The sequence below is a fragment of the Glycine max genome, chromosome 18, assembly GCF_000004515.6.
Source record: "Glycine max cultivar Williams 82 chromosome 18, Glycine_max_v4.0, whole genome shotgun sequence".
In the NCBI taxonomy this organism is placed as follows: Eukaryota; Viridiplantae; Streptophyta; class Magnoliopsida; order Fabales; family Fabaceae; genus Glycine; species Glycine max.
In genome coordinates this window covers 58255150-58279048 of record NC_038254.2, presented here as the reverse complement: position 1 = coordinate 58279048, position 23899 = coordinate 58255150, and the positions used below count along the sequence as shown (strand labels likewise).

Sequence of the window (23899 nt, the reverse complement as noted above, 5' to 3'; positions counted from 1 at the left end):
TTTTTCATTCTTCTAAAATTACTACAATTCAAATTTATTTGTTATCATTTTTTGTATATTTTTCACCCCCTATAAAATTATAATTTACTAGTTTTTCATCTAGAATTAGATTTGAATGATTACGGACCTATGTGATATTTTTTTAATTAAATTTTTAAGATGTAATTTTTGAAGGTTAAAGTTCTTTTACTTAGCATTCTAAAAGGGCAACATTAATTTTAATTTTATTAAATATGGTAGTTTCACAAGATAACAAGAAAACATGTAGGATATTGCATCTGATGTGTACTATGGTAGTGGCTGCTCCATCTTAGCGTCCATGTCTTTCCAAGTGAAGTCAATCTTAAATTCTTCACTGATAAATGGAAGAGGCAATTGACAAAATACTTCCTGGAAAAAGGTGGGGTAACAAATCTTTCAAAATTGATATTAACAAAATCACAAAAAGTCTTATGTAAATAGCGGGTTTGACTCACTCAAACATACAAGGAACCAGTATATATGATGAGCAATCAAAGTCGTTGCAATACAGAGTCCTTCAGAATTTGTATTAATTTAATATTACAAGTTCCTTTCTTTCTCAAACATGCTATATAATATTCATTTTACAACAGATATCCATAATGCCAAATATATAGCAAAGGGTCGGCACAAGATATATACATAAATGCAGTAGATGTAAAACATTTTTCATAAGCCTTACAGAAATGTCACTTGTCGAAGCATCAGGCTACTCATCCAACAAATACAACATTCCTGTCAGCCAATCTAATCAATAAAAAATACCAATCAAAAAATAAAACTTTGAAAAGAGATACCTAAATCTAGTGAGAAATATTCTACAAATATATCAATCCAATTAGAAGCAATAAAACCTTATGAAGTATATTGCAGATGTGACAACTAAGTCGATGTAAACATCAAACATCATCAAATAAGCTTACAAAAGGAAAGACATCATAAGTTAAAGAAAGAAACAAAAAATATATATCCCAAGCACAACAAATAACTGAATTTGAATGTGGGTGGGAATCTAATGGAAGGGCATACAGCAATTTGCAGTATAATCAATAAACAATAACAGTAAAACATTATGGTGAAAAGAAAAAATTGACCTTCCTATCCAAGTGCCAATCATAAGGATGCCTCCAGCAAACAGTATGCCCAGGATGATCTTTTAGTTGCAACACTGAATCTGACCATGCTGCATATTTACTATGGAAAGCTACTTTACACCTAACATACCAAAACTGCTTCTTTTTCTTGCAAATGAAGCATACCTGTTCATTGAAGGGCATAATATGAATATGGCAAGACAAGGAGGACAAAATAAACAAAAAAGACTGTGGAGTGTGGACGTTGTTGGGTGTTGGGTAAATAGCTTAATTCAATAAGCTCTTGCTAAGTGAGAATTATTCATAAGTTTTACACACATAAAAAGTTTAGAACTTGTGATCGATCTCTGCTTTCACATGTGTTCATACCACCCCAAGTTCATGAGATGACACAAATAATCTAACATTCGCTCCCTGTTTTAAATATAAGCTAAATGATACATTAAGTATCCAATTAATCTTCTATAAATTGCATTAATCAAAAGGAAACCATAATTCACATAATAGAACCATAGTTGCAAAGGTCTAAATCATAGTTTTTTCGATTTTGTGCTCCTATTTGAGAGCATTGAACATGGAACTGGTGCATGATATTTTTTTTTTGTTCTTTAACTTTGAATATATGAAAAAAATTTGTCACAAATATCATTAATGTGTTCGGAATAATTTTAAAAAATACATAACATTAGCACTTAAGCATAGTTGCAAGGGTCCAAATCATAGTTTTTTTTTTATTTTATGCTCCTATTTTGAGGTGATTCTCCATGAAAATGGTGCATGATATTTTTCTTTTGGATTCTCTGATGCCCAAACAATGGAAAAAGTGGGTCATGAACATCATTAATATGTTGGACATAATTTTTAAAAAATATAGAACGTTGACCCGTAAGAATAGTGTAAGGATCCAAATCATAGTTTTTTTTTATTTTGTGCTCCTATATTGAGATGGTTGTCAATGGAACTAGTGCATGATATATTTTTTAATTCTTTGATGTTGAATCTATGGAAAATGTCTGTCACAGATATAACTAATATGTTGGGAAAAGTTATAAAAAAATTCAAAACATGGACACTCATGCATAGTTGCAAGGGTCCAAATCATAGTTTTTTCGATTTTGTGATCATATTTTGAGGTGGTTGTGAATGGAAATGGTGCATGATATATTTCTTTTTGGATTCTTTGATGTTCAATCTATGGAAAACGTGTGTCACGGATATAATTAAATTGTTGGGCATAGTTTTAAAAAAATGAAGAACATGGGTACTTGCTTAGTTGCAAGTGTCCAAATAATAATTTTTTCGATTTCGTGCTCCTATTTTGAGGTGGTTGTCCAGGGAACCAGTACACAATATTTTTTTTTTGGATTCTTTGACCATCAACATAAGGGAAAAGTGTCTCACGAATATCATTAATGTGTTTGACATAATTTCAAAAAAATTTGAAACATGGGAACTTAATCATAGTTGCAAGGATCCAAATCATAGTTTTTTCGATTTTGTGCTAATATTTTGAGAGCGTTGTACATGGAACTGGGGCATGATATATATTTTTTTGACTTCCTTAACTTTGAATATATGAAAAAAGTGTGTCACAAATATCATTAATATGTTGGGAAATATTTTAAAAAAATGCAGAACATGAGCACTTAAGCATAGTTGCAAGGGTCCAAATCATAGTTTTTTCGATTTTGTGCTCCTATTTTGAGGTGGTTGCCCATGGAAATGGTGCATGATATTTTTATGTTGGATTCTCTGATGTCCAAACAATGGAAAAAGTGGGTCATGAATATCATTAATCTGTTGGACATAATTTAAAAAAAAAACTTAAAACGTTGACACTTAAGAATAGTATCAAGGATCCAAATCATAGTTTTTTCGATTTTGTGCTTCTATATTGAGATGGTTGTCAATGGAGCTAGTGCATGATATATTTTTTTTTAATTCTTTGATGTTTAATATATGTAAAATTTTGGTCATAGATATAACTAATATGTTGGGAATAGTTTTGAAAAAAATCAGAACATGGACACTAATGCATAGTTGCAAGGGTCCAAATCATAGTTTTTTCGATTTTGTGATTCTATTTGGAGGTTGTTGTGCATGGAAATGGTGCATGATATATTTCTTTTTTGATTCTTTGATGTTCAATCTATGAAAAACGTGTGTCCCAAATATCGTTAATTTGTTGGACATAGTTTTAAAAAATGCAAAACATGGGTACTTGCTTAGTTGCAAGTGTCCAAATCATAGTTTTTTCGATTTTGTACTCCTATTTTGAGGTGGTTCTCCATGGAAATGATGCACAATATTTTTCTTTTGGATTCTCTGATGTCCAAACAATGGAAAAAATGGGTCATGAATATTATTAATTTGTTGGACATAATTTTAAAAAAATGTACAACGTTGACACTTAACAATAGTGTCAAGGATCCAAATCCTAGTTTTTTCGATTTTGTGCTCCTATATTGAGATGGTTGTCAATGGAACTAGTGCATGATATATTTGTTTTTTAATTCTTTGATGTTGAATCTATGGAAAATGTTGAACACAGATATAATGTATATGTTGGGAATAGTTTTAAAAAAATTCAGAACATGGGCACTTATGCATAGTTGCAAGGGTCCGAATCATACTTTTATCGATTTTGTGATCCTATTTAAGGTAGTTGTGCATGAAAATGGTGCATGATATATTTCTTTTTGAATTATTTGATGTTCAATCTATGGAAAACGTTTGTCAGAAATATCATAATTTTTTGGACATTGTTTAAAAAAAATGCAGAACATAGGTATTTGCTTAGTTGCAAGTGTCCAAATTATAATTTTCTCTCAAACCATTAGTTTAATTAATAAAGTTAATTTCCGTTATTTATTTAATTATAAAACCTCATCATTTCTCTAAAACTCTATTTATTTATAAATAACAATTCTTCTTTTTTTTAAAAAAAATTAACTTACGAAAAATGGGATGTTACATGCAAGGGTCCAAATCATAGTTTTTTCGATTTTGTGCTCCTATTTTGAGAGCGTTGGACATGGAATTGCTGCATGATATTTTTTTTTGTTCTTTTACTTTGAATATAAGGAAAAAAGTGTGTCACAAATATCATTAATGTGTTGGGAATAATTTCAAAAAAAAAATGAAAAACATGAGCACTTAAACATAGTTTCAAGGGTCCAAATCATAGTTTTTTAGATTTTTGTACTCCTATTTTGAAGTGGTTGTCCATGGAAATGGTGCACGATATTTTTCTTTTGGATTCTCTGATGTCCAAAATATGGAAAAAGCGTGTCATGAATATCATTGATCTATTGAACATAATTTTAAAAAAAATGTAGAATGTTGACAATTAAGAATAGTGACAATTAAAAAAAAACGTTTGTCGCGAATATCATTAATTTGTTGGACATAGTTATAAAAAAATGCAGAACATGATTACTTGCATAGTTGCAAGTGTCCACCTCATAATTTTTTCAATTTCGTGCTCCTATTATAAGGTGGTTGTCCATGGAACTAGTGCACGATATTTTTTTTGCATTCTTGGACCATCAATAAAAGGGAAAAGTGTGTCCCGAATATCATTAATGTGTTTGACATAATTTCAAAAAAAAATTGAAGCATGGGAACTTAAGCATAGTTGCAAGGATCCAAATAATAGTTTTTTCAATTTTGTGCTCCTATTTTGAGAGCGTTGTACATGCAAATGGTGCGCACGATATTTTTCTTTTGGATTCTCTGATGTCCAAACAATGGAAAAAGTGGGTCATGAATATCATTAATTTTTTGGACATTATTTTTAAAAAAATGTACAACGTTGACACATCACAATAGTGTCAAGGATCCAAATCATAGTTTTTCGATTTTGTGCTCCTATATTGACATGGTTGTCAATGGAACTAGTGCATGATATATTTTTTTTAATTCTTTGATGTTGAATCTATGGAAAATGTTGGTCACAGATATAATTAATATGTTGGGAATAGTTTTAAAAAAATTCAGAACATGGACACTTATGCATAGTTGTAAGGGTCTCAATCATAGTTTTTTCAATTTTGTGATCCTATTTTGAGGTGGTTGTGCATGGAAATGGTGCATGATATATTTCTTTTTGAATTCTTTGATGTTCAATCTATGGAAAACGTTTGTCACGAATATCATAAATTTTTTGGACATAGTTTTAAAAAAATGCAGAACATGGGTACTTGCTTAGTTGCAAGTGTCCAAATTATAATTTTTTTCGATTTCATGCTCCTATTTTAAGGTGGTTGTCCATGGAACTAGTGTACGATATTTTTTTTTTTTTTGGATTCTTTGACCATCAATATAAGGGAAAAGTGTGTCACGAATTTCATTAATGTGTTTGACATAATTTCAAAAAAATTTGAAACATGGGAATTTAACCATAGTTGCAAGGGTCCAAATCATAGTTTTTTCGATTTTGTGCTCCTATTTTGAGAGCGTTGTACATGGAACTGGGGTATCATATTTTTTTTTGTTCTTTAACTTTGAATATATGGAAAAAGTGTGTCACAAATATCATTAATGTGTTGGGAATAATTTTGAAAAAATGCAAAACATGAGCACTTAAGCATAGTTGCAAGGGTCCAAATCATAGTTTTTTAGACTTTTGTACTCCTATTTTGAAGTGGTTGTCCATGGAAATGATGCACGATATTTTTCTTTTGGATTCTCTGATGTCCGAAAAATGGAAAAAGCGTGTCATGAATATCATTAATCTGTCGAACATAATTTAAAAAAGATGTAGAACGTTGACAATTAAGAGTAGTGACAATTAAAAAAAAATGTTTGTCGCAAATATCATTAATTTGTTGGACATTGTTTTAAAAAAATGCAGAACAAGATTACTTGCATAGTTGCAATTTTCCACATCATAATTATTTCGATTTCATGCTCCTATTATGAGGTGGTTGTCCAAGGAACTAGAGCACGATATTTTTTTTTGCATTCTTTGACCATCAATATAAGGGAAAAGTGTGTCCCGAATATCATTAATGTGTTTGACATAATGTAAAAAAAAATTGAAACATGAGAACTTAAGCATAGTTGCAAGGGTCCAAATCATAGTTGTTTTGATTTTGTTCTCCTATTTTGAGAGTGTTGTACATGCAAATGGTGCACGATATTTTTCTTTTGGATTCTCTGTGGTCCAAACAATGGAAAAAGTGGGTCATGAATATCATTATTCTGTTGGACATAATTTAAAAAAAATGTAGAACGTTGACACTTAAGAATAGTGTCAAGGATCCAAATCATAGTTTTTTTTTTTTTTTGCTCCTATATTGATATGGGTGTCAATGGAACTAGTGCATGATGTATTTTTTTTGAAATTCTTTGATGTTGAATCTATGGAAAATGTTGGTCACAGATATAATTAATATATTGGGAATAAGTTTTAAAAAAATTCAGAACATGGACACTTATGCATAGTTGCAAGGGTTTGAATCATAGTTTTTTCGATTTTGTGATCCTATTTTGAGGTGGTTGTGCATGGAAATGGTGCATGATATATTTCTTTTTGAATTCTTTCATGTTCAATCTATGGAAAATGTTTGTCATGAACATCATAAATTTTTTGGACATAGTTTTAAAAAAATGCAGAACATGGGTACTTGCTTAGTTCCAAGTGTCCAAATAACAATTTTTTCGATTTCGTCCACCTATTTTGAGGTGGTTGTCCAGGGAACTAGTGCACAATATTTATTTTTTTTTTGGATTCTTTGACCATCAATATAAGGGAATAGTGTCTCACGAATATCATTAATATGTTTGACATAATTTCAAAAAATTTGAAATATGGGAACTTAATCATAGTTGCAAGGGTTCAAATCATTGTTTTTTCGATTTTGTGTTACTATTTTGATAGTGTTGTACATGGAACTTGGGCATGATATATTTTTTTTTGCTTCTTTAACTTTGAATATATGGAAAACGTGTGTCACAAATATCATTAATATGTTGGAAAATATTTTAAAATAATGCAGAACATGAGCATTTAAGCATAGTTGCAAGGGTCCAAATCATAATTTTTTCGATTTTGTGTTGTTATTTTGAGATCATTGCCCATGGAAATGGTGCATGATATTTTTCTTTTGGATTCTCTGATGTCCAAACAATGGAAAAACTGGGTCATGAATATCATTAATCTGTTGGACATAATTTAAAAAAAAACTTAAAACTTTGACACTTAAGAATAGTGTCAAGGATTCAAATCATAGTTATTCCGGTTTTGTGCTCCTATATTGAGATGGTTGTCAATGGAACTAGTGCATGATATATTTTTTTTAATTCTTTGATGTTGAATATATGGAAAATGTTCGTCATAGATATAACTAATATGTTGGGAATAGTTTTAAAAAAATCAGAACATGGACACTCATGCATAGTTGCAAGGGTCCAAATCATAGTTTTTTTGATTTGGTGATTCTATTTGGAGGTGGTTGTGCATGGAAATGGTGCATGATATATTTCTTTTTGGATTATTTGATGTTTAATCTATGGAAAACGTGTGTCACGAATATCATTAATTTGTTGGACGTAGTTTTAAAAAATGCAGAACATGGGTACTTGCTTAGTTGCAAGTGTCCAAATTATAGTTTTTTCGATTTTGTGCTCCTATTTTGAGGTGGTTCTCCATAGAAATTGTGCACGATATTTTTCTTTTGGATTTTCTGATGTCCAAACAATAGAAAAAGTGGGCAGGAATATCATTAATCTGTTGGACATAATTTTAAAAAAATGTACAACGTTGACACTTAACAATAGTGTTAAGGATCCAAATCATAGTTTTTTCAATTTTGTGCTCCTATATTGAGATGGTTGTCAATGGAACTCGTGCATGATATATTTTTTTTTTCTTGAATTCTTTGATGTTGAATCTATGGAAAATGTTGGTCACAAATATAATTAATATGATGGGAATAGTTTTAAAAAAAATTAGAACATGGGCACTTATGGATAGTTGCGCAAGGGTTCAAATCATAGTTTTTTCGATTTTGTGATCCTATTTTGAGGTGGTTGTGCATGGAAATGGTGCATGATATATTTCCTTCGGGATTCTTTGATGTTCAATCTATGAAAAACGTGTGTCGCGAATATCATTAATTTGTTGGACATAGTTTTAAAAAAATGCAAAACATGGGTACTTGCTTAGTTGCAAGTGTCCTAATCAGAATTTTTTCGATTTTGTACTCCTATTTTGAGGTGGTATTCCATGGAACGATTGCACGATATTTTTTTTTATTCTTTTACCATCAATATTAGGAAAAAGTGTGTAACGAATATCATTAATGTGTTTGACATAATTCAAAGAAATTGAAACTTGGGACCTAACCATGTTGCCAAGGTCTAAGTCCATATTTTTTCCATTTGTGCTACTATTTTGAGAGTATTGTACATGGAACTGGGGCATGATATATTTTTTTTGGCTTCTTTAATAATGAATATATGGAAAAAGTGTGTCACAAATATGGTTAATGTGTTGGGAATAATTTTTAAAAAATGCAGAACATGAGTACTTAAGCATAGTTGCATGGGTCCAAATGATAGTTTTTTTCGATTTTATGTTCCTATTTTGATGTGGTTGTCCTCTGAACTAGTCATGACATTTCTATTTTGGATTCTTTGACGCCCAAACAATGGAAAAAGTGTGTCGTAAATATCAATAATTTTTTGGACATAATTTGAAAAAAAAAATGTAGAACATGAGCACTTAAGCATAGTTGCAAGGGTCCAAATCATAGTTTTTTCAATTTTGTGCTCCCATTTTCATGTTGTTGTTCATGGAACTCGTGCACGATATTTTTCTTCTAGATTGTTTGACATCCAAAGACTGGAAAATGTGTGTCACGAATATCATTAATGTGTTGGACATAAATTTAAAACAAAATACAGAACATGGAAATATAAGTATAGTTGCAAGGATCCCAATCATACTTTTTTCAATTTTGTGCTATTATTTTTGACACCATAAACCCAAAACCCTAAACCTCAAACCCCTAAAACCCTAAACCCCAAAAACTGAAAACCCTAAACCCTGAATCCTAAACCCTAAACCCTGAACCCTGAACCCCGAACCTCAAACCCCAAAGCCCCACGCCCCAAGCCCAAGCCCAAGCCCTAAACCCTAACCCCTAACCCTAACCCCTAACCACTAACCCCTAAACCCCAAACCCCAAAAACCCTAAAAACCCCCCAAACCCTAAAAATATAGACAGGTTTGTTGCCAAGGGTTTCCATCAACAACTAGGGTATGACTACAATGAATCCTTCCCCCCTTGTCATTAAACCTATCACTGTCAAGTTAATTCTCTCACTTGCTCTCACCTATAAGTGGCTCCACAACAACTGGATGTGAATAATGATTTCCTCAATGAAACATTTCAAGAGGAAATATATATGACTCAGCCTTTGAATCCTCTAACAAGCAGCTTGTGTGTTGACTGCACAAAGCCATTTATGGCTAAAAACAAGCTCCCAGAGCTTCGTTTGATAAACTAAAAGCTACTCTTATACAATTTAAATTTTCCTCCAGTAAGTGTGATCCTTCTCTTTTTGTCTATTTTGAGCAAAATTTTGTTTTTTACATCCTAGTCTATGTGGATGACATCATGATAATTGGAAGCAAATCCAGTCTCATTCAGTCCTTTGTCTCCAAACTGAATGTTGTTTTTCCCTAAAGGATCTAGGTGATTTGAATTATTTTTTGAGGATAGACATCTCAACTCAACCAAATGGGTATCTTATTCTCACCCAATCAAAATACACAAGGGATATACTTTCCCAAACCAACATGGAAGAAGCAAAACCTATTTCTTCTCCTAAGGTTGGAGGCTGCAAACTGACTAAGACAGGTTCTGAAGATGTCTCTGACCCTACCTTATATGGGTTTGTTGTAAGGAACTTCAGTATGTCACAATCACAAGACCCGAAATTTGTTTTTCTGTTAATAAAGTTTTTCAGTTTATGTCTAAACCCTCTGAACGACACTAGTCAGTTGTCAAGAGGATCCTAAGATATCTTAAAGGTACCATATCATTGGGATTAATGTTTCAGCCGGCTTCCACCAAGCATCCTTTCTCCATTCATGCTCTGTGATGCAGATTAGGCCTCTGATCCTGATGACAGGAGGTCCACATCTGGTGCAGCTATCTTGGTTGGTCCAAACTTAATTTCATGATGGTCCAAGAAGCAGACTGTTGTTGCAAGATCTAGCACTGAGGCTGAATATAGAAGCATGACCTTAGTTGCAATAGAAGTCAAGGTCTCTCATGCTTCTCCTGTTATTCTTTGTGATAACACAAGTACAGTGGCTTTGGCTCATAACCCTGTTCTCCACTCTTGAACTAAACATATGGAGTTGGATCTATTTTTTGTTCAAGAGAAGGTGTCCACTAGTCTGATTCAAGTTGTTCACTTTCCTACAGTTGATTAGTGTGCAGAGATCCTCACAAAAGATCTCACACCTTCCACCTTTTCTGTCTATAGAGAAAGGCTCAGAATGCTTGAAAATCTTTCAGCCAACCCCTCATGAGCTTGCGGGGTAATAGAGTATACCTTCTCTGATGGGTTTACTTTTCTTTTGTTAGTACAACTTTTGACAGCTGTCATATCAGCTGTAGACAACTGTATTAACTAACTAACTACAGTTAGTTAGTTACTCAGTAAGTTTTGTTATGTTTGTTAAGTTGTATATAAATTGAGCATGTATTGATTAAAGAATTAGGTTGAATAATAATATCTTCCTCACTCTCTTTCACAAAACTATATCAGAGAACCACTGATCCTAAATCAGAAAGGACAGAACAGAGAACAAAGAAAAGTAGAGAATTAGAACACATAGGAATAGATAGACACAATAATAGAGTAGAGTGTCTCTTGCAGAATATAGAAAAATAGAGAGAATAGACAAGGAAACAAATGAAATAATTGGAGAAAAAGAAGAAAACAAAGAATGAGACTCAAAATAGACATGTTACCAAAGAAAACCAAAACAGTTTGTTCACAGTGGAGTCTATCACAAAATTTGGTAGAAGTGTTCAATCAAAGAGGCCTCATTCAAGTCATGGGTTTGAGTTTTCGAAAGATGCGAGAACACTTGTAGTAACCACGTTTAAAGAACATTCAATGCAAGGGAGTAGTCACTAAAGTCTGAACAGTCAGAATCTGTAGTGTTAAAAAAGAAAGAATAAGTACTACTTTCCCCACCATACCTCTTGCTATCACTGTAGCAGCCTTGAGAATTACACAATGCCATAACCATATTATAGTATATTGTTAGAAAATGGCAATTCCACAACTGTTGTTTAACAATTGATAGAAAGAACCATGAATAATTGGTTTTTACTTTTTACTAATGCACATTTGATAAAAGTGTCTCATAAGAAACAAATGCCAATCCAAAAATTCTCTTATAATTTAGGTTCCTATGCTTTGCACTATCACAATAAAACAAATTTAGAGAAGCAAGAATTTATACCTTGCATCTAAACCATGCACCACGACAACCACCTTGAAAGCATCTTGACTCAACCAAATCCCTAACTTGGAATGAAAGATCAGGCATCTTTATGTACTTCCACTTTTTTAAGACAAGAATCTCGATATAAAGAAGCTGCAAAGATTATTATATGAGACAATTGTTAAACAATCATGTTTCAAGTTTTTGGCCCTTCAACTTAAGTAACTTAGCAGACGAAACTCTTGACAAAATAGTGAAGAAATAAACAAGAAAACAAAATAATAAAATTATATAATAACACTAAAAGTGAAAAAATAATATAATTATAAGTTAAAATACCATTAGAGATAGAGAGAGAAAGAAAGTATGCAAAGAGAGAATAATGACTTTAACAATGCACAACAAATAAAGCAAATTAATTTTCAAAAATTAAATCTTGATCAAGTCCGGAAAGTAGCTTTCCATTTTCTTTGAGAATACAACAATGTTAAGATGACAGGCAAAGGATAAAGATCCTCAATGCCCCAAATAAACATCTTCAAACCTAGGAACAACAATACCACATAACCCAAATTAAGCCTACAAAAGGATCAAGACAAACAAGCATTAAAAGAATGACAACCTCACAGAATGTGTTGTCAACTATATCAACCCATGGAGAAATCTATGAAAAAGGGAATTCATATCCACCCTAATTTACATTTTCTTCGAACTAATTTCATCAGTGTAGTTAATCCAAACTTGAAAGGGGTCTCAGGGATGATAACTGATCAGCCATGGACCTATGGCTGCCTTAGTTAGGTACAACATTAGGGGCACACACAGCTCAGGTTGGATCTGGTTTTGAAGAGAATAGAGTCCAAACAAATCAAATGAGCATGGTTTGGATTGCATCCTATTAGCTTCTTTTTTTTAACACAACCCAAGCCGGCAATTGTGTTATACACATTGCAGCATTCAATTTTTGTAAAAAAAAAATATAATTCTGATAAATGTCCTTATTAGGAGAGTCATCATCAACCTCAATCAGTTGTATCAAATCATGGTCTAGAGAATCCTCAAGACCAAGACGAAGAAAGCATATAAACCATCAATGTGGGCGTGAATCGTGTGATACCCAAATCATTTTTCACCCAATTGAAATAACTGAGAGGTGAAGAGTAATTAGACAGGTATAACAGCTAGAGCCTTGAAATTTCATGTACACCCATGTTAAGATGAATTCCTTTCATAACTTTTCTGTTCAAGGATACGAGAGATGAGGTTTGGGTAGGGAGAGAACTATAAAATGGACTCGAAATTAGTTTTGACTGAGAATCTTCGACAGTGATTAAGGAAAATGACGATGAAAAAAACCTAAAGAAACCTGATTCCGCGAACGCTATGCTGGAAATTAATGAAGGCAGACGAATGATGTTGATGAGTAAGAACTACATACTAGATTCTTAGGTGGACTTGTATAGGACAGAACACATGCACACCATGTACAATAGCAACGAAAAACTTAAGGAAGAAGGGAGAACGCACCGACGAAGCCACTGGAAGTGTCCAGGTTAGGGCATGAATCACGACTCATGATAATGTCGTTTGTTCAAGCAACGCAGGCTAGCGTGCCCACCATGGGAAAGTTAATTAAGAACGTTAGATTTATTTACTTTTAAATTAATGGCCAAGATTTTTTCATTTTTCTCCCTTTTACCCGGTTTACCCCTCCTTCTTCTTCCTTTTCTTCAGTCAGAATTTAGAAGCCACAACACACTCTCCCCTTTCGCAGCAAACCACAGCATCATCACGGCTGCTGCGGGACTGAGCTTCGTTCAGATATTATGTTACTTTCGTCTGTCATTCCAATTTGTTCGATCCAAAGCAAAACAACCCAAAAATAAAGGCAAAACCAAATAGAAACATATTGATCTATCTATCAGTTAATTACAGTTAAGCTGTTAGTGAGCTGTTTGTTAGTTACTATAGTTAGTTAGTAACAGATTGGTTAGTTAATAGTTAGTCTCTCTATATAGAGATGACACTATCCTTTTGTAACCCGTCTTACTTTTTCTTGATCAATGAAAAATCAGAGTTTATCAAACTCTAACAAAACATAACATTAAAAACAACTAAACATAACACGGTCATTCAAACACGTCATTTTAACATAAAATAAAACTGCTCATTCACTCACTCATAACAAAATACAGAAAAAAAAAATTATCAAATAAAATATGAAGTCTTGTAATTTTGAAGAAGTAAAAAAAATGTTAAAGAATGCCAAGAGGTAAAATTTGAGAGGAGACGGAGGAGGGGGGTGAGGAAACAGTACCAACAGCAAAGGGAAAGTTTGTTTCATTAAAGTTTACATCCTTAGAAATAAAGATTTTCCCTGCTGGATTTAAACATTTGTACCCTCTATGTGAGGTGAGTACCCAATAAAGGTGCATTCAGTGGATTGAAAATCAAGTTTTTTTGTTGGATCTATATATTAGTTCTGTAATTGATTCATTTTTTTAACTTTCTACGGTTCATCCCCTCACAGATAGTGGAACTCGGTCCAAATTCGTTGTGCGTGGAAGTGTGAATAGAAGCAGAAGAGGTTAACTTTCTACACTTCGTTTATGGAGTTGTATCTATGTGAAAGTCATTCATTTTTTTAACTTTCTAATCTCTCAATTAATCATTTTGGTCATTGTTAGAGGTTCTGAATTATGTTAGGTGTTTGTGTTTCTCTTGACCCTCGATGTGTTTTACTCTGAATCATTCTTTTTTTAAACTTTCTATATACTCTGAATGAATTTTACTCTTTGTAAATGATTTTTACTCTTTGTTTATGGAGCTGTATTTAGGTGAAAGTGATTCATTTTTTAACTTCCTATACTCTGAATGAATCATTTGGGTCATTGTTAGAGCTTCTCACTTATGTTAGATATATTTATTTTTATCTGCCTCACTTATGTTAGATATGTGTTTCTCTTGACCCCTGAATGCATTTTACTTTGAATAATTCATTTTTTAACTGCCCTTATCTCTAAAAGTAACTACTTCTATCAGTAAAAATAAATCATTGTTTCAATTTCATTTTCAATGTGGACTTTTTTTTGTGTCTAAATCAAATTCTTTCAAAATCATAATTCTCCATGAAGCTAACTACACTATCATTTGCTATCATCGGCATAATCAATTAGTAAAAGTACAACATCAGTGAATCACAATAGAAAGTCAGCAATCTTGCATAATCAATTACTAAAAGTTATTGCTAATGTTACTCCTAATTTAGGAAAGGTTTTTTATGTCTAGACTCTAGAGCTACAAATCCTAGCCTTAGTTCCAAATCTGAATTCAGACCCATTAAGGTAATTTAGTTTTATGTTAATGCTAGCTAGTTCGCTTTTTCAATTTTTGTCCTCCTCTCATGCAACTAATTAAATTGGTTTGAAAATTATTAGAGTTTGATACATTCTTCTGTGTTTGGGGTTGCATATGATTATGAATATACCATGTTTCGTTTTAACTGTGATAGTATGGTGGAAGGATAGCATCACTTTTTTGCTTTTCATTTCCTTAGCCTTAAGACAAAGTCTAATTGAAATGTTGATGTGTTGCATTTTTCTTCTTTTCTCTGTATAAGACATGAATAAAGGTCTTTACCATACGTTTTACCTTGACTCTGTTTTCATGTGTAAATTCATAGAAAATCTTATCTTCTGTACTTCAGTAGAATTCGGTCATTATTTAATTAAGTAAAGATCTTAAGGGCTATTTTTTCCCCACTTTTAGTTGGGACAGAGACCCTGGTGAGTGCAAGTAATAATGATTGTTTATTTGAGTTTGTGGATGAGCAGGGTCCTAGAATGTGAATTCTTTATTATCAGATGTTGCAGTGTGTGGAATTAAGGATATATGATAGCTCTTTGTTTTAGGAAAAAAATGTATACTGTTTTAGCTATTGGTTCTTATAATCATTACTCTGAAGCAGTATGTATTTGGTTGGTATTTGTTGCTTGCTCTGGTAACTTTGGCTGCCAAGGCTTCTCCTAATGATTGACACTTATATTTGGCTTTTTAGTGGATGTAATTTGGAGATTGAGAAACAATTTGTTTTTTGCTAGCAAGGACGTGCCTACTGCAGTGGCTGTGATTCAAATTAAAAAAGCCATGCAAGACTTTGCCTTAGCCAATCAAATATTAGGATTTATGCGAGTCATTCAATCAAAACTTTAAATAACAAATCATAGTGCTATAAGATGGTAGCCTCCTCATACTAATTGGGTAAAAGTTAATGTCAATGCTTCAATTAATATCTCCTTTCCTCTAGCAGGTTGCAGTGAAGTTCTTAGAAATAGTACTTCAATTTCAAATGTAGTTTTTTTATTTCGGAGTTCAAGATTGTTCTATAACAAAAAGCTGAACTTTGGGGGATCTATCTATCATGGCCTCCACTTGATTTGGAATTAAGGTTTTAGAAAAATTATAGCTGAATTTTAATTCCCTCTCAACTGTTCACTTGATGAAAATGTCCAATGCAATCATGTTAGAAGAGAGGCTAATAAGCCAAAAGACTGTTTAGCTAAGGTAGTATTTATTTTTTACTTCACTTTACAATTTTTGAAGTAGCTCTGGATTGTATTAGTTTACACTTATTGGCTAATAGATCAGCCATTGTTTTTCCATGAGCTTTTAACTCTCTCTTTTCCTTTGTCTCGCAAAGAAAAGGAAATGGTAAAATCCTTTTTGAACGTAGAAGTGACCCATATGGTCTTAAAGATTTTTACATGATAAGAGGGATTCTGTGCAAGACTATCAAGGCTGGATATTTGTTATACTGGGATAGTTTTACAATATGTACATTTGCTTAGTAAGGTTTTTTCATGAATGTTTGTTTACAGCAGTTTTTGTCTCCCGGTGTTTAGTCTTTTTGGTTAAGATTGCATAGGCTAAGATTCGTGATCTTTTTGCCGGACCTGGTGTTTAGTCTTTTTTGGAGGTTGAGATATGCACTGGATGTAAGCATTTTTTTGCTCTTAGATGGAGGGGTATCGTTCGGGCATTGTGTTATAGGTGGGTGCCAGGGACTATGTTGTATATTGTTGCACTGCTTGTGCTTTTTATAATATTCATTTTGCTGGCAAAAACAAAACGCAGCACACTGATATCACAATGTTGGAAGATGTACAGGTGTTTTCTTGGCAATGGAACACTAGAAAGTAGAGGTTTGCAGTATCCTTTATCAGGTCGGATTCTTAATCCCAGAACTTGCATAGGGATGTCTGGATGAGATAACGGTTTGAATAGTGATATTTTTTTGTTCAGGCACGGTATCAATGGTTGGTGGGCATGGAGGATTATTGAGGGAGTTTGTGTCCGTGAGAATTGCGTTACTGAACTATAAAGAAGTCAGAATTTTGACAAAGACAACTTTTTATCAGATTCAATTTTGTGTATTTCGAAGCAATTGTGAGATAAATTTAGCATTGGGCTCTTTTAGCATACATCCAATCATGAAAAAGTGTGTAGGAGTATTCATTTTACTTGAAGAAAGCTTCAAAAATAATGATTCAATGGTCCAAATATACAATATTGTTTAGAGGGGTGTGGTTAGGGGTGAAAATGAGTCAAGCCAAACCAAACTTTACTAGACTTGAGCTCGGCTTGAGTTGTATACGTAAAGTTTGATCTTAACTCATTACCTGGCTTTTTTTTTAAGGCTCGTCTCGGCTTACTGGCTTGGTCCACGAGCCTATTTAAAAGCTTGTTTAAAAACGTCTTTGATTAATTAATTATTTTAAAACCTAGTGAAATACTAACTAAAAAAAGAAATTTATAAAATTTCGTATAAGTAATGTACAAATCCAAAAATAATTGATAAACAAAATCATATTGAATTCAAGTCATTAAAGTACAAAGTATATCAAAAGAAAATAAAAAGAGCATAATATTAAAAAATGTATGGATTAGGTCCTCAGTCCCAAAGCTTACAAATTTATTTTAATTTCAAACCCATAAACAAAATAAAATAAAATCTGGACAAAATACGATAAGATTTGATGAAATAAAATCTGGACGAAATAAAATCTAGATGAAATAAAATCTGGATAAAATAAAACCTAGATGGAATAAAATCTGGATAAGATAAGATTTGATAAAATAAAGTTATTATTATTGTTGTTAGTTAGTTAAACAGGCGAGCTTGTCAAGCTTAACAAGTTTTTTTTTATAGTTTGAGTTTGGCCTTTTTATCTAAAAAGGCTTTTTAAAAAGCATGAGCTTAACCTTTATAGTAAACAAGCCGAACCGAGCCGAGTCTTACCTAGGTCGAGTCAAAGGCCCTTAACAAGCTGTTTGGCTCATTTTCACCCCAGGTGTGATTAAAAGCTTTGATGTATAGGATTCTTAACTATATGGTGGGAGTCTTTTATAAGTGTGTGGGGTCTTTTGATAGTGATGCGGTCATGTGTTTTCTAGTAATAAGGTGGTATGGGATTGCGGAATTTGATCTTTCTATTCTTTTTTACATGTCATAGGATGCGTTTTTGTATCTTAGATATTTTTCTATTTGTTCTACACAGTTGAGGCATTGATTGTGCTTGGATGGTCATTTAATAATGTTATCTTTTCTTGTAAAAAAATATTATTATTATTATTATTATTATTATTATTATTATTATTATTATTATTATTATTATTATTATACATCAAATATATTTAACTCGGGTAAAAAATGAAAAAAAAAATATACTATAGACCATACATTGTTAATTACTTTTTAATGTATTTTCACTTTAAATATACTATTCATAAAATATTATATTTTATTGTATTTTTTTGTTTGACATAAATTTATTTTAATTATATGATATCATTTTTTTGCTTTTTATATGATAATACCTTCTTCCATTCTTTACGTATCAAGTGATGTTACCCAATGATGTATAGTTTCAAAATAAAATCTATTATATTTTAAAGTGAAATGTTTTTTATTTCTGGAATTAAATATTTAGAATATATATAATTCTTTTTTTATGATCACTGATATTTAAAAACTATAAATATAATTATTTTAAATCAAATTACATATAAAATTATAATGGGATAAATATTCCAAGTTTTTAATAGAATTGTATTTTTACAGATTTAAATTTAAAACATCTAATTAAATAAAATATTTCGTTAATTAATTTGTTTATTCAATAGTAAATATTAAAATAACAATAGAGCGGTATTACGAAGTTATGTAATAGAAAAGAGTAATATTTACAAGAGAAAAATTTAGTCAATTATATTTTAAGATGAATGTAAATTAAATTTTATGAAAGTTTTCAACATAAAAATAATATAATAATAGTAATTAAATAAAAAAAATGTCTTTAAACAGAAATGTATATGAAAAGTAATAAACAAAAAGCTACTAAAAATGGATAAATGACGTAACAACGAACTCAACCTATGCGAACACACCCATAACTAACTAGTTAGTATCATATAGTAATTTACCTAAAAGATAAATATCTTATTATCTCTGGTAATTTACCTAGACATTTACGTAAAATTATATTATTTTATATATAATAAATGATTTTAAAAATTTAAGAAAAAATATAACGTATTTAATTTAGTCAAGTGGTGATTTAAACTTACTTATTATACAAAAATGTTGATTATAATTTTGTTAATTTTGAACGAAAATATTTAAAATTATTAAAAGCATTGTTGTATGATATTATATAAAAACAATCTAATCTTATAATATAAAAATGTCAATTAGTCTTTTAATGCCAACCATTTGTCCGTGCATCCCGAGGGTACAAATACCAGTTAAAAAAAAAAAAGTAAAGTCAAATTGCATGGAATATTAAACATGTGCAGACACTGAAAAATAACTGTTGTATTTAAGTATTGGCAAATAATATGACCAGGACAAAAATCAATTTAAGAGTCAACTAGAACCATACATTGATTCCTCTGGCGAAATTTCTCAGGTAGCAAACTTTAATAGGCTCCAAACTGTAGATAGGAATTCGATTCGCGTGACTAGTAACCTGAATTCTTCCAATTCAATCCACATGTCATCTTTCTTTCTTTTTTTCCATCTTTCCTTTACCAGTGGTAACTAAGGGGGAAAAACAATACAATTTTCAAGAATAGGAGGAATGGTGCTTTGCAGAGTTAGACATTGTGGAGAGCAAACATTATATATATTGGTCACAACTCACAAGGACTACATTCCCTTCCATGGAATCACTAACTAAACTGTTTACGTAAGAAATGATCAAAAGAATAAAACCCACCAAACAAGCGGATATATGTGAAGGCAGAGAGCAATCAAACATGCTACCTCCGCAACACCTTGCATATTTCTCTCATATATACTACAAATGACCATAAGGCAAGCCCTGCGGAAATGTAAAGCAAGACAACCCCAGATCCCACCAAAATAGCAGGTCCTCCACGACTGAAAAAGGATCCAACCAAATATATGTCAAATGGGGACAGGATCAATACTTTTTCTTTTCATAGCAAATAATAGAGATTCCTTAAAATGCAAAGAAAATAAATACCTGCAGTCCCGGGTAGCAAGGAGGATGATTAACGCCACCATCTGTGATGCTGTTTTCCATTTCCCCAAATTATTAACTGCAACAACCTATTAATTTTTGTTTAATTCTATAAGCTCATAACTTCGTATATAGAGCAAGCAAGTGATTCAATTGAACAAAAGACAAACCTCCAGAAGCTTGCTACCCTGGGAAGCAGCCCATTCCCTGAGTGCCGACATGGTTATCTATTTACAAGAAGAAATTGTAAGACATTTGTTCTCAATTCACGAAGTGAGTATAGCAGACAAGGTATGATGACTTGAAAAGAAATGGAAAAAGAAAGAGAGAACTATATAAAATTAGAATCTAAGATAAACAAGTATGCATGCATAAATGCAAGCTAACATGCATCTTAATTTATCCTGAACTCCAGAGCCCCCCAGTTTAGAATCATTAACCACCCCCTCCATCTAGGATAAGCAACGGCCTCCCAGGGGTAAGAGTGAATTTTGGACTATTCATGATTATGCATCTTAATTTAGGGTGCTGATATTTGTCCACCCCATTTTGGGGTGGATTGGGATGGAAAGGAGAGAGACAGAGATAGAGAGAAGATACAATAGGTAAAGAGAGAAAGTGATAGATGTGATACAAATCTAAATCTCTCCTATCCTTCTTCCCCTATTTATATCTAATAAACCCCTCTAACTAACTAACTAACTCATTAATAATCTAACCATCTTAACTAACTCTCTTTTCTCCTTATATCCTAACAAAGTGGATGGATGATTAGTTTTTTCCCTTAATTTATCTTGAACTCAGGGTATATGCCAGTGATCTATACTCTATCAGTTGCAATTCTACACCCAAGAAAAAAACACAGTCATACTAACTTTCCTTGTAAGATGAAATGGAAAGCACAAATACACACAGTCAACCACTAGTTCATATTTACCTCTATTCTCACATTGAAGAATGGATTTGAAAGTCAGACACAACTTTTGTGGCTTTTGGATAATGGTTTACATCATTGACACAAAAATTTCAGATACTTACACACTACAGCAACAAAATGGTGCACATTAATAGAACATCATTGATTCTGTCCTCCAGAGCTTCAGGTAGTCTCAATGGTCATACCATGCGAGTGGGAGGACAACCATGGGAGACCCCAAATTCACAGACTCACAATTATGCTATTTAGTGCATTCTAGTGTGACAAAATGGCCATTAATAATTCAGATTCCGTGACAGTTAGTAGAACCTGGTTTGCAGCTAATTTAATAACACAGAATCACATTATACAAACTAAACAAGATAGAATAAGTTAAGGAGAGATAGAAACAATAAGATGCATAAGTTCCATCGCTTGCAAGGTTCCCAATGAAATTGCTGATACAAGACATATGGATACATTACCTCTCTGCCAATTATGGTGATTGAAGGTATAATCAATAGCCATGGTACTTGTCGAAACACAGCAACTTCCAACGGTCTAGTACATAATAAGACCAATGTGGCAGAAACCATAAGCTGCATTCAGTTTCAGTAAAAATTAAATTCACATATTGCTGAGTGAAACTTGTGGTTAAAAGACAATTACCTTGTCAGCTACTGGATCTAAAAAGGCACCAAATGTAGATTTCATTTTCATCTGCAATGCAAGTATATAAAAGAAATTGTTTAAGAAATGAGTAAAGTTGAAAACAGAAAATGGTGGCTACGTGAGGTGTAACAAAAGGGAGTATGAAAAATTAAGAGTAGGTACCTTACGAGCAATATAACCATCAAGCCAATCTGTAACTGCTGCAGCAGTGAAGATACTTGTAGTAACAACTGTTCCTCGCCAACCATCCATGTAGAAGGCTAAACAAAATATGAGAGAAAAGATTTGATTAGATCAAATCAAATCAGTGCACAAGAAGATAGCATTGTAACAAGTGAATCTAGATGACGCAAGCACGTGTGTATAATTTGAGAAAAGAAATAACGAAGAAACAAATTGAATTGCATCCCTTCGAGATAAAAAAAAAAAAAAAATAGAAAACGAAAACGAATAACAAACATACTGGCAACAAGAAGAGGTACAGCGGCGACACGGCCAAGAGTCAAAATGGTGGGCAAGGTAAGAAATTTGGAATTGGAATTTGAAGTACGGTCATTCTTAGAGATGGAAAATTCACGGACATTCATCTCGGCAACCATATGTTTGGCACCTACAATTACACAGACGCAGGTCGTATTGTTGGCCCCCAACACCAAACCCTTGTGATTTCTTTTTGACAAATAACTACCGAGCATTTCTCTCCTTCTAAGGATGGGCAATTGAAATCTGCACCTCCCTTATTGCATCCTGCACCTCCTACTATTTTAAAAACCCCAACCTACCCCTTCTATCTTCTTCCAATCCTCTACTTCCGTTCTTCCTCTTTTTTCTCCCGTAGTCAGCGCAAGTCCAGATCCTCCCCTTTCATGTTCTTTTCTTCTTCTCCAACTCAACTCTTCTTCATAGAATTGGCGTTCTTATTTTGAGTTTTTGATCTGTTACTATGATTTGGACCCTTGAAACAACGAATGCCTACAAAATAAAATAAAAACTATGATTTGGACCCATGAATGCCTACAAAATAAATAAAAGCTATGATTTGGACCCTTGAAACAATGCTTAAGTGTCCATGTTATGTATTTTTTTAAAATTATGTCTAATACATTACTAATACCCGTGACACATTTTTTCCTTAGTTTAGATGTCAAAGAATCCAAAAAAAAAAATATATAGTGCATCAGTTCCATTGGCAACAACCCCAAAATAGTATAACAAAATAAAAAAAAAATATGATTTGGATCCTTGAAACAATGCTCAAGTGCCCATGTTATGCATTTTTTTTAAATTATGTCCAATACATTACTAATATTTGTGACACATTTTTTCCTTAGTTTAAACGTCAAAGAATCCAAAAACAAAAATACTGTGCATCAGCTCCATGGACAACGACCTCCAATTAGGAGAACAAAAAAAAAATTATGATTTCGACCCCTGAAATAATGCTTAAGTGCCCATGTTATGTATTTTTTTAAAATTATGTTCAATACATTACTAATACTCGTGACACATTTTTTCCTAAGTTTAAACGTCAAAGAATCAAAAAAAAAAATATATCGTGCATCAACTCCATGAACAACGACCTCCAATTAGGAGAACAAAATAAAAAAAAAACCTATGATTTGGACACCTGAAACAATGCTTAAGTATCCATGTTATGCATTTTTTTTTAATTATGTCCAATACATTACTAATATCTGTGACACATTTTTTTCGTAGTTTAAATGTCAAAGAATAAAAAAAATATTGTGCATCAGTTCTATGGACAACGACCTCAAATTAGGAGAACAAAATATAAAAAAAAACTATTATTTGCACCCTTGAAACAATGCTTAAGTGCCCATGTTATGCATTTTTCTAAATTTATGTCCAATACATTACTAATATTTGTGACATATTTTTTTCTTAGTTTAAACGTCTCAGAATCCAAAAAAAAAATATTATGCACCAGCTCCATCGACAACAACCTCAAATTAGGAGAACAAAATTTTAAAAAAACTATGATTTGGACCCTTGAAACAATGCTTAAGTGCACATGTTATGCATTTTTAAAAAATTATGTCCATTATATTACTAATATCTGTAACACATTTTCTTTGTAGTTTAAACATCATAGAATAAAAAAAAATATCGTGCACCAATTTCATGGACAACGACCTTAAATTAGAAGAACAAAATA

General features: G+C 32.3%; 2 protein-coding genes across 2 annotated transcripts; both read right to left on the bottom strand.

Moving 5' to 3' along the window:
* Nucleotides 1-698: 698 nt before the first annotated feature.
* On the bottom strand, nucleotides 699-13209 carry LOC102663920 (histone-lysine N-methyltransferase ASHR3). The gene is made up of 4 exons (XM_041012242.1): nucleotides 13120-13209; nucleotides 11611-11745; nucleotides 1116-1280; nucleotides 699-768 (listed from the first exon to the last, which is right to left on the bottom strand). The coding sequence occupies exons 2-4, from the start codon at nucleotides 11695-11697 to the stop codon at nucleotides 760-762; spliced, it is 261 nt and encodes an 86-aa protein (XP_040868176.1). The 5' UTR covers nucleotides 11698-11745; nucleotides 13120-13209; the 3' UTR covers nucleotides 699-759.
* Nucleotides 13210-19485: 6276 nt separating this feature from the next.
* Nucleotides 19486-22371, bottom strand: LOC100779345 (CDP-diacylglycerol--glycerol-3-phosphate 3-phosphatidyltransferase-like). The gene is given in 7 exon segments (NM_001253146.2): nucleotides 19486-20032; nucleotides 20139-20224; nucleotides 20306-20362; nucleotides 21537-21650; nucleotides 21721-21771; nucleotides 21886-21983; nucleotides 22187-22371. Coding segments are annotated over 7 exon segments (663 nt in total). The 5' UTR covers nucleotides 22323-22371; the 3' UTR covers nucleotides 19486-19911.
* Between the last annotated feature and the right edge of the window lie 1528 nt (nucleotides 22372-23899).